This window comes from Gobius niger (genome assembly GCF_951799975.1).
Source record: "Gobius niger genome assembly, chromosome: 6".
In the NCBI taxonomy this organism is placed as follows: domain Eukaryota; kingdom Metazoa; phylum Chordata; class Actinopteri; order Gobiiformes; family Gobiidae; genus Gobius; species Gobius niger.
This window is the reverse complement of record NC_136857.1, coordinates 29,812,274-29,824,528: the sequence shown is the minus strand read 5'-3', so window position 1 is coordinate 29,824,528 and position 12,255 is coordinate 29,812,274. Positions and strand designations below refer to the sequence as shown.

The 12,255-nt window shown below is 42.2% G+C and overlaps 1 protein-coding gene across 1 annotated transcript in view; it reads left to right on the top strand.

Moving 5' to 3' along the window:
• chdh (choline dehydrogenase) overlaps positions 1-12,255 on the top strand; it is a 27,353-nt gene extending 15,098 nt beyond the window's left edge. The window contains exons 6-10 of the mRNA XM_079558027.1: positions 2,101-2,230; positions 6,050-6,184; positions 7,067-7,209; positions 10,351-10,453; positions 11,813-12,255. Coding sequence (XP_079414153.1) covers positions 2,101-2,230; positions 6,050-6,184; positions 7,067-7,209; positions 10,351-10,453; positions 11,813-12,231 — 930 coding nt within the window. The 3' untranslated portion in view covers positions 12,232-12,255. The remainder of the gene's footprint in view (positions 1-2,100; positions 2,231-6,049; positions 6,185-7,066; positions 7,210-10,350; positions 10,454-11,812) is intronic.

Genomic DNA, 12,255 nt, shown 5'->3' with positions numbered 1-12,255 from the left:
CGCACCATGTCATGCTGTAAAGAAAACCTCTGCATCACTGGCTGCTATGGGCATAAAAGGAGAGAAACTCATGATGTGGACCCCCTCCTCCCCTGACCTCAACCCTATTGAGAACCTTTGGAGCCTCAACAAAAAAACTTCTATGAGGGTGGGAGGCAGTTTTCATCCAAACGGCAGCTCTGGGAGGCTATTCTGACATCTTGCAAAGAAATCCAAGCAGAAACTGTCCAAAAACTCACAAGGGTTGTGTGATAGCAGCTTCAAAATTCTCTATGGTAAAATATAACTTGACCTGTTAATATTTTTTTGATCAAAGTAGCTTTTGATTTCAGTAAATATGACCTCCTAATGCTGCAAATTCAACAAATGACCATTTTCAGTTAATTACAAGCTTTAAAATGTATTGAAACGATGAGTTGCATTATAATTTGGAACAGTGGATTTTGAGATTTTTACTATATTTATTTTTGAAAAAAATACTATTATCACTGGGAGATTTTTTCAACCACATTTAAATGATCCTCTACCAGTTAAAGACTTGAAAATTATGCTGACTCTCATTTCAGTTGACAATTTAGAAAATCTTAGAAAAATGTCATTTGCATAATAATTTGGAACGCAGTGTATGTGCTGTTTCATGTGGATTCCTCCAGTAATGACTGAGATATGAGCCAAAAAACAAAGACATAAAAATCTGCATTTTGTCAGTTACCACAGTTACCATAGTTACTGTCAGTTGCCAGTTAGTGTAAGTTAGTCTAAACACACGTGTCCACAAAGCAAGGAATCAGGAAACATTTTTCATTCACATCTTTGTGCTCAGCAGCAGCAGCGCAGAGGTTTTTCAGAATCGCACAGCAGAAGTGAACACACGCGAGCGACTGATTGCAAGCGTTTCAAGTGACCAAATAGAGGCGGCCTCGCGATTCAAGCGGTTCGATGTGTACGTAGCTTTAGGTCTGAATTCACCCAAACACCCAAACAGTGACATGTCATAGTGAAATAAGAATAATTAATGTTCTTGGGCCCGCAATAGTGGCATTAAATTTCAATTTAAAACTTTTTTTTTTTAACAAAGTCCTTAATTACACTTGGCCAAAGCTTGAGCTATCCTGCATACATTCCCATGGAAAATTCCCATTGAAAATTCCCATGCAACCCTAGCTGGAACCGTTTAGTTCATATGGCTTTATTGTCGAGTGTGGAAAATCCCAGTCATCAGTGTCCTTTACTGCAGCATCATTCTCCTGCTGACAAACCGGCAAACCGTCTTGATTCGAGGAACTGACACACTCAACACAAAACAACTCCAGACTTGTGGAGGAAAGCCCTGGATTAGTTCTGTCATTCAGGTTTTTTTTGTCCTGTTTAGCCCGAGGACATAATGATGATGAATGAAAGTATAATGACTAAACTACACTGACTATATTTTTACAGTAAACGCCACACACTGCAGAGTTTCTGCCAGCTCGTCATGTTTGGAAAGTTCTGATGAGTATTAGCAGCCAAATGTTGCATAATGACTCGACAAATTTTCCGTTTTATTAGGGAGGCCTCTCTCACCTTGCACTGCCAATTGCTGGGTTGCAGGTGACATCACAGCGTTCTAAAGGCCAATGCTATTGTATGGAGGAAAAATTATTTTGTTTTTGAGGAAATTTTTGGTCTTGTACAGAGAGATCATGGACCCAGTGATTGATATTAATGATCATTTTTCTAATTCATACATTTTCTTTTGAGCTACGACTTGTGGAAGTGTAATGCTGTTAATAGGAAAAAGTGGCTCCTGCCCCCCGCTGGGTCCGATGACATCATCACATTCTAGAACCTGCAACCCAGCAATACAGCCATCTTTATTATAGTCTATTATGTCTGTATTTTATTTTGATTGTTTACACTTTTTGCCCCCTAAAGTTTTGCAGTCATTGTATATAAGATACCTGTATATACTATTTAATTGTCCGCACATTTCCTGCCTATTGAACACACTCTGAGTGTTCTTTTTTTTTCTTGAGAGCTGAATGTAACAAGTGCATTTCTCCATTGTGAATAAAGGCTCATCTTAGAGAAGTCCTCAAACGTGACATGTCCTATGCTCAGGTGTTCGCGGAGAAGGAGGTGATTCTGAGCGGAGGGTCCATCAACTCTCCGCAGCTGCTGATGCTGTCGGGAGTGGGCAACGCGGACGAGCTCGGGCAGCACGGCATCAGCGTGGTCCAGCACTTACCCGGTACTCACAATACTGCGCTTTGGAGCAAAAATGGATATTGCAATACAAAAAAATTAAATAAAATCCAGATAATTGATCGATGGACTAAAAAAAAAAAAGAAACAAATATGATACAGAGACATTCGTTTAAAAAATATATATATTATTTTTTAACTCCCAGCTTTTCGGTTAGTTAAAAAAAAAAAAAAAAACAATATTCTAAACTAGAGGTCGACCGATAGGGTTTGTCTAAGTCCGATGCCAATTTTTGGGGTTGTTGACTGGCCGATGCCAATATTTTTTGCACATGTTTAAGAGTGTATGATCCTTCGAAACTGTAAAATGTGTCAGGGTTGAACTGTGACAGCAGGGGGCGCTTTTTTTCGAGACATAGGGCTGATTTATTCAGGACATTCATGTTTAGTAGGTTCTTCAGAGTGTCCACACGTAGCAGGTTATTGACAAATCCGTCCTCCGTGACATGAGGCTGGACAGTGTATATGTGTGGTCAAGTACATGTTCAAATCTCTCCACAAGCTTCTGCACAGCACATTCATGAGTTTTTTGGCAGCTGTGTAAACTGTGGTCCCAAATGCACCATTACAGATTTACAGACCAATTATGAGACAACATGGGCTGTACCTTAACAAAGTACAATTTTTACAATCTTACGTCAGATAAATAGTACAGCTTGCGAAGAACTTTCTTGATCAGACTGACCGCTGATCACATGACTGTAGACCAGGGGTGGGCAGTTCATTTTCATAAGGGGCCACATGAGGAGCCTGAATTGAGTTGGAGGGCCGCACCAACAATAACACAAACTTATATCGGGATATAAGTATAATATATCGGGAGTGTATCGCCGGGGTCCATGAACAAAAGCTCCAAAATAAAAAAAATGTTTTGATTGGGAAAATACATTGAGGACTTTTTTTCAATAAATCTATAATGATGAGCCTGGCAGGACTGTAGCCTCATAGAAAAGGCTTACACTTATTGCACTTTACAAGCCTGTGTCACAAGTCTCTGCTACATTGTAGTCAATATTCATTCACTCCGCACTCCGTGGTAGTAAGCTACTATTGTAGCCACAGCTGCCCAGGGGCAGACTGTCCATATCCCACTTGCAAGTCACACAATGTGTTGTTTGTATCCTTATATCTTATTATGCCAGTGCCCTTTGCTGGACACCTGTGGAATTCTTTACTTTTATTCTTATTTAATCTGCCCCCTAGTGGCTGGAGTGAGCATTCTGGTAATAATAAAAAAAAAATCATAACTCCGCACAGGAATGAGCTAGAGACTTACTTTTTTTTTGACATGCTTATGAATTTATGCCCTACAAGTTATGGGCCGGACTGAATCATCTCGCGGGCCGGATGTGGCCTGCGGGCCGTACTTTGCCCAGGTCTGCTGTAGACTGACCTTGCACGAAAAAACGTCAACAAGGCAGCAGCGAGAACTGTGACATTTGTCTCAGCGTTTCCTCCGGGAGGACGACTTCATCTCAAAGTTCTCCAAGCGCATCCCGGTCTGAACCAAAACCACCGTGGCCGTCTTTGGCAAACATGTCGGATGTGGGACGGTTATTTGGCGTAAAATAGCCGAGTGTAAAGTACTGCTTCGCCTGCAAGCTTCGACGTAAAGCAGTACTAGAGCTTTAGCAAAAAGAGCCTGAACAGTTGTGAAAACAGTTTCCATGCTTTTTCTGATGTAAACACAGGTCGCACGTGTGACGTCAGAGCAGGTTTTTTATGTCCACACTCACATAAACAGAGTATTCCTACATCTTCACTTTGGCCGGTTTCAGAAACCTTAGTTTTTAAGGACAGACATCTGTGGTTTAGTGTGTAGGAAAGACCAAATCGTAGGAAAACATCTTTGTTTTGTGAGATGACCCGCTACATGTGGACAAGGCCTCAAATCAGCAGATTCCAAAACAAAAAACCCAAGTCTCCATCTCTTACAGTTCTGCAGCATAAAAGATATAAAATACAATCTGAGCTGTACCAACTTGTGACCAATTTTCACTGTGATGTTTCTCAGCCCTGAGGCCTAGGAATAGGAAACAAAAACCACGACAACCAACAATAGCGCAGTTGCGTTTATGAGTCATGTTTATTTGAAGCTCTTTGAAACTTTCGCAAGGAAAATGTCATCTGGCTTCTGTCCCCCAGGCATTGCTTGTGTGGAATAGTCAAAAGAATTTTAATAGTCAAAAGAATTTGACTCTTGTATGAACTTAAGTGGCGTCCCATTCTTATTTACTAGGGTTTAGTAAGCTGTGGAGTGTGGACCCAGCATTTTCAACTATAGCAGCTTCAAGTCATGTTAGAAGGAGGTCCACAAGGTTTAGGAGTGTGTTTATGGGGAGTTTTCAGCATTTGTGATGTCACACGCTGACATTGGAGAAGGCGCCACGATTGGGATCTGCCGACTCCAGACACGGCGAGGAAAATACATGTTTTTTAGACATCGCGTAGTGCAGCTTTAAAGTGAGTTTCCTTAAATAAGCGCCGCGTCCTCTAGTGACAAGCTTTCTACATACTTTGAACAATTTTGAGTCTTGACAGCAGTTCATTTATTGTCATCATTCACGCGTAACGCATGTAAAGAACTTATATCTAATATAAATAACTGATTGATTTATTATTAGATATTGGAAGCACCTGGTTTCTGCACCTCGTATGCGCGCACATCAGTCACGTGTCCAATATTTGTCAGCACTGAAATACGTCTATTGTTTTCCGATCAAATTGTTATGCTGTGTTAAACCTGAAGAGTGATCATTTGATACTCTATTCTGTAATGCAGCGAATACATACCGAGGCTGCTTGTTGGCGATGTGAGATGATCTATTCGACCACCTTCAAAAACACCGTCACAGTAACACATTCAAACATCAGTCCTACAAACAATGTCGGTGAGAAATGTTGGAGAGCGTGAGCAGCGTGTGCTGCTTTCTCTTTGCCACAAAATCTATTTCATATCATTTATTTCTACATTTACCTATGAAGATGAAGTTATGTACACAGTATTTGGTTTGGGGCAGTACGTACAGTATGCATTTCATGAGAATTTTGAAAACATTACAAGTTACAGAATATCAGTCATTTCAGTTATGGCGGCCATCTTGTTTCTTCAATGAAAGAAACTCACAATTTATTTTATTTTAAGGCTATTATGCCAAGATTCCCTGTGAGGTGATAAAATGTCAAACTACACTTTCAGTGCAAATTTTAGGAGAACATTTACGGTACATTGAAGATCATTTTATGTGTCAGGTACAAAACTGAAAATAAGCCATTTTTAACAAAACCAATTTAAATTAATATATTTTCTTTATACTTTAATCTGTGATTGTGACATTTTGTACACTGCATTATGTTGATGAAGTCTCTAAACAGTGTAAATTTCATGAAAAAAATATAGATAATTTTGAAGACATTACAATTTACTGAATATCAGTCAGTTAGGTCAACAACATCAGCCATCTTGTTTCCTTAATGAAACACTTATATTTTGTTTATTTTATTGGCAATAAGACCAAGATTTTATCTGAGATGATGCAACATCAAACTGTACTTATACCTTTGTTTGAGAAGCAAACAAAGGTAAAAGACAACATGTTATCAACATTTCACAAAAGAATCTTATATTGAAGATGTTTCATTTTATATTTCAGATGATACATAGCTGAAAATATTTTCATTTTGTTCTATTCAATGTTCTGAACAAACACTTAAATGTTTGTGCTCCTCAAAGCGTGCCTCTTGGTACTAACTCCAGTGTGTTTGCGTCTAGAAGCTAAACCTCTTGTTTTGTGATTTTCTGCAGGAGTCGGCAGTAACTTACAGGATCATTTGGAGCTGTACGTCCAGCAGCAGTGCACTCAGCCCATCACGCTCTACAAGGCCCAGAAACCCTTCCACATGGTCAAGATCGGACTGGAGTGGCTCACTATGTTCACTGGTAAAACAACTAAAGTATTCTTTCAGGAGAGACTCTGATTAAGGAGTGTTGAGTTAACGGACTGGATAAACAACGAAAGTCATACACAGAAAAAGAGAAGAGAAGTAACCTAAAAGGGTTCTCTCGAAATTCCAGCTCCTGTTCGGAAACAAGTCCGAATCAGTGCAAGTACAGACCTCTTGTTAATGTAGACATATCATACAATGTTATAGCTTATTAAGCTGCTTTTGATATTTTACAATTCTAACTTCTCCGTGTAGGGAAATGACACTCATGACCTGGGTCTGTGCTGGTCTATACTTTGACCTAAACCATCACCTTTACGTTAGCCGTAACCTCATCTAGGGTGAAGTTGACTGCCCTCTGCTGGCATCAGTGGGAACGGTCAGTTACAAGCAGACATGTTTTTTGTTAACAAAATCCAGGCATTACAGATCAAAGCACTTCAGCTGTAGACCATATTTAATGAACTTAACTCAAACCTGCGCCATATTAGCAAGAAAGTATGCTAGTGTTTCCCAGCCTTTTTGGGGTACGCTTTTTATAATAGATAAATCTCAAGGCACCCCAACAAAAAACTAGGAGGAAACACAGACACGGGGAGAACATGCAAACTCCACAGAAAGGCCCCATCCAAATAAATAAATAAAATAAAAGCGCCCCAGCGCCCATCGGAGAATCATTATTGCGCGTCTCTGATTGGTTGCATTAATGATATGTAGTGACGTTTTTAAACCATAGTAGTAGTAACCATTGGTTAGAAGCACAAAACTACACATGATGCGTTGGCTATGGTTGTGGCACACGATGAAGCTGGCAGACAAAATGACACGCCCCTTTAACTTCTTTACTTCTAATGCTTTGATCCCATGCTGCGCTCAGGTTACGGGGCCACGGCTCACCTGGAGAGCGGGGGCTTCATCCGCAGTCGCCCCGGCGTCACACACCCGGACATCCAGTTCCACTTCCTGCCCTCTCAGGTCATCGACCACGGCCGCGTAGCCTCCAAGATCGAGGCCTATCAGGTGAGCAGCTCGTCACCATGAGCAAACTCTGAATCCCAACTCAGCACCGACCTGACTAACTTATCTGAGAGCGGGACGTCTCCTGCTCGTCTCCATGGAGATGTTGACTAAAGGCAGCCAAATATGAGATTCAAACAAGCTAGGCTCTCTTCCATAATCCATTTTTTGATTACAGACTACAGAACTAGCATTTTTTGTGTCGAGCTCGTTATTATGAACATTTTTATTATTTTTTTTATTTTGCTGGTAACAGGACGATCCAAATGTTACGCAGTGGATTGAAGATAATGGCAGTTATCTTCATTTCAATAGCATTAGGGACTATACTGAGTTTATAAATGTTAAAATGAAGCATTTTCCTCCCCCTACATGTTCCAGCCATGTCCTAATGTGTAGAATGAGCCCAGACCTGTTCACCACAACTGCCTCTAAAATCCTGCACTGTCACTAAAAAAGGTGATAATTCCTGGTCCAAAGTGCCGTCATGCACGAACTTAATATAGAAACTGTTATGTGTAAGACCTAAGGTGGCAGTAGTGAGTATAAAAAAATTCCCTTTAAATCTTCATTTCTTGGTCAATAATGCCTCGACTGTTTTTACCGCACAAGTTTGACGATACAAAAATGAAAACACAAATTGTACACCTTATTATTCTAATATCATCCTCTTTCACAAGGAACCAACGCAGTTTCTTGCTCCGGTTTTAGCGATTTTCTATTTTCCACATTATCTAAAACAGACTGATGAGTAGAATTAAACAATGCACCAGTCGCTGCTATCTTTATTGACAGCGCAGTGACAGCTTCCGTCTCTGGGGGAAATGCGTATTCACTGGAAATACTTGTTGATTCCTCACTAACGCCTGTGTTAGCGCATCTGGTATTCAAATCAAACACTATGTTATGGAATAGCAGTTACTCATGTTGTCATACAGGCAGTGTTACAGGGTGAGCAGGACACATTCTCTGGAAAGTTCTTTGATCCGGACGCGCCCTGGGAAAGCCAGCTCCAGAGAAGTCATTAAAGCCCTTGAGTAATCAAATGTCACCATGGCGTAATGCCAAACCAGGGCGGACAGTACCAGAGAATTTTAGTCTGATCTTTTTTTTTTAAAGCCGACACCGACCCCTCCTCTCTCGCACCACCCGGACACCGACCTCTCCTCTCTCGCACACCACCCGGACACTGACCTCTCCTCTCTCACACCACCCGGACACTGACCTCTCCTCTCTCACACCACCCGGACACTGACCTCTCCTCTCTCACACCACCCGGACACCGACCTCTCCTCTCTCGCACACCACCCGGACACTGACCTCTCCTCTCTCACACCACCCGGACACTGACCTCTCCTCTCTCGCACCACCCGGACACTGACCTCTCCTCTCTCACACCACCCGGACACTGACCTCTCCTCTCTCGCACCACCCGGACACTGACCTCTCCTCTCTCACACCACCCGGACACTGACCTCTCCTCTCTCACACCACCCGGACACCGACCTCTCCTCTCTCACACCACCCGGACACCGACCTCTCCTCTCTCACACCACCCGGACACCGACCTCTCCTCTCTCACACCACCCGGACACTGACCTCTCCTCTCTCGCACCACCCGGACACTGACCTCTCCTCTCTCACACCACCCGGACACCGACCTCTCCTCTCTCTCACACCACCCGGACACTGACCTCTCCTCTCTCTCACACCACCCGGACATTATTTTCACAATAAGTTGTATAAGTCATTTATATACACTGTGTTCCAAATTATTATGCAAGTTGGATTTTTGTGTCAAAAAGGTAAAAAAACAAAAAAATTATAATGAAACTCATGGATGGTATCGTGTCTTGGGGCTCTATGAATCACTGACATTAATCTCAGACGCCTGGGATGATTAGTTTTCAGGTTAAGCCCAGTTAAGGGAAAAACTACTGAAAAAGGATGTTCCACTTTATTATGCAGATCATCATTTTCAAGCAATATGGTAAAGAAAAAGGATCTTTCTGCTGATGAAAAGCGTGAAATAGTTGAATGCCTTGGTCTAGGTATGAAAACCTTTGATATTTCATGAAAGATTAAGTGTAATCATCGTACTGATAAGAGATTTGTGGATGATTCAGACACACTCGGGTTTGTGCAGATAAAGACACAATGAGGACGGTTTCAGCCAGACAAACACATCAGATTAAGAGAACAGATGCTACAAAGCAGCATACAGGTGTTTGAAGCTGCTGGTGCCTCTGGAGTCTCCCGAACATCAAGGTGTAGGACCCTCCAGAGGCTGCAGTTGTGCATAAACCTTCTATCCGGCCTCCCATAAACTGTTCATTGAAGCTGATGAACAGAAACGGCTGCAGTGGCTCAGAAATACATGAGGACTCATTTTCAAACAGTCTTGTTCACTGATGAGGCCGTGTGACCCTGGATGGTCAAATCAATGGAGTAGTGGATGGTTGGTGGCCATTTTCAGTTAATTACAAGCTTTAAAATGTATTGAAACGATGAGTTGCATAATAAGTTGGAACAGTGGATTTTGAGGTTTTTACTATATTTATTTTTGAAAAATCACTAGGTTATCACTAAGAATTTTTTTCCACCACATTTAAATGATCCTCTACCAGTTAAAGACTTGGAAATTATGCTGACTCTCATTTGAGTTGACAATTTAGAAAATCTTAGAAAAATGTCATTTTCATAATAATTTGGAACGCAGTGTAAGTCCTTGTGGCAATGACATCTGCATTTGAAAAACACCCACAGGCATTTCCAGTCCTAAGATTTTTTATTTATTGAGCCTTGAAATAAAAAAAACAAGGCTAAATTTATTTTTTTACTGATTTTCTTTTTTCACTGTGCCTAGTTTATTCAAAAACCAAAGACATACAAAATTCCCCTCTGAAAAACACTTTGTCCGATATGTCAACAAAACAAACCATTTAAACCTGGTTCTATCTATTATTCAGATTTTATTGCTGAGTTTGTGCATTTTTTCCACATAAAAGCAAAAGCCTTCACCGCTTTTTAAGAATTGCACTAGATGAAGTTGCACTTTCAGTTTGGTGGCCGTAAACAATGCATCCTTTAATGTTTTTTTTTTTGCACGTATTCGATGCCTGTGACCCTGTGCTCCTGTTTTAGGTTCACGTGGGCCCCATGAGAAGCACCAGCGTGGGCTATCTGAAACTGAAGAGTGCTAACCCCCTTGACCATCCCGTCCTGCAGCCCAACTACCTCTCCACTGGTAACGGCCCACTCCACAGTCCACACAGTCAAGGAACACGCTGATGACGCATGGACACTCTTTTGTTGGAAGTATTAAGTAAATACAAGTTAATAAAGAAGTTATGAAGTTAGTAAATAGGAACAGCTACCGGAGGGTAAGTAAAGTAAACAATGGAACAGTGATGTAGATTTTAAAGTAAAAATACATTGAATAAAATGAAAGTAGGAATAAACAATATTTACAAAACTGCAGAAGTACCGGTATTCAACCAAGTCAATAAGATTCAACAGAAGTCAGCTCAACAAGTTGAAGTAAAATCAAAATACTTTAACTCACCCCCCCAAAAAAACAATGGTCCCTCTCAACCAACAGTTTGTGCAAAACAAAGGCGTGAGCGCGAATTGTCCGTATTGTTTTACAGACGCTGGAGAAAAGAAAAATGTCCGAACGCATTAATGTTTGCGGTGAGTTTTGGATCCGTCAGTTCGAGAAGTTTGGAGAGGAAAAAGGGCCAGGCTGCGTCCTACCAGACCACGGGCACAGGGCTTGACTTGGGCTCCTGGTCTCCATTTGTAGCTCGCTAGTCGCCACCCAGAGAGTTTGAACCCAAGACAGGGCATCTGGCCTCTATGGACCAACAATACTGTACTTTAGGGAAACACTCAATTTTAAAAGGGTAGCACTAATGCTAAGCTAACATTAGCATATTACAAATCACATCAAGATGGTCACAAAATACAATTACAATTTCAGGTCATTTGAGACCATGATAGCATGTTAGCATGGTAATTAGCATTAGCCTTTTAATAGTGGAAACAAGTGAGTTAGTTTGGAGATTGATCTGCAACTGCTGCCCCTTTGCTTCTGTCCTACACAACTGAAGAGAGGAGTGAAGGCAGCTTAGTGCCTGGGTGGGATGTGATTGGATAATTGGAGTGAGGCGGAGTGCCATGTGCCAGGGTGCATTTAGGGACTGGAGAGAGTGTGAGAAAAAACAACACTGGGTCAAACTTGGGGATTTAAACCCTGGTTACATAAACCATTCAGTTCAGAGGTGAAGTGCTAAGTTTTAAAACAAGGGTATCCATCCCACACTCCGTGACAAAACAACCTCTGCTCCCCTCTGTTCCCCTCAGTCTTATGGAGAGAGAGAAATGACGAGTGCTCCTGCGTTCTGTACCATTAGAAGTTTATCCAGCGTAATAGTCTGTCCTCGAGCTGATGAATGCATGAATAGCCTTTTCTAGGTCAGCCCGGGACAGGAATGGCTTGACCTTACTTATCTACTTGTTGTATTTAAAAGCAAACTGAGATGTGAAGGGGCTAAAACAAAAAAGATTGTGTCTGCACTGGTTTGACCCTCTTGTCTCCCGTTAGACTTGGACGTGTGGGAGTTCCGGGAAAGCGTTAAACTCTCCAGAGAGATCTTCGCCCAGAAGGCGTTCGACCCGTTCCGAGGCGCCGAGGTCCAGCCGGGCCCCTCCGTCCAGTCCGACGCAGAGATAGATGCCTTTGTGCGCCGCAAAGCCGACAGCGCCTACCACCCGTCCTGCACCTGCAAGATGGGCTCTCCGTCTGACCCTATGGCCGTGGTGGACCCCAGCACCCGTGTGCTGGGCGTCGACGGGCTGCGCGTGGTCGACGCCTCCATAATGCCCAGCATCGTGAGCGGGAACCTGAATGCCCCCACCATTATGATGGCGGAGAAAGCAGCTGACATCATCAAGGGGCGCCCGTCTCTGGTCGACAGCGGAGTGCCCGTCTACCAACCGCCAACGTTAGACACTCAGCGATAGGACAGCTCGTACCAAAGGAAGATG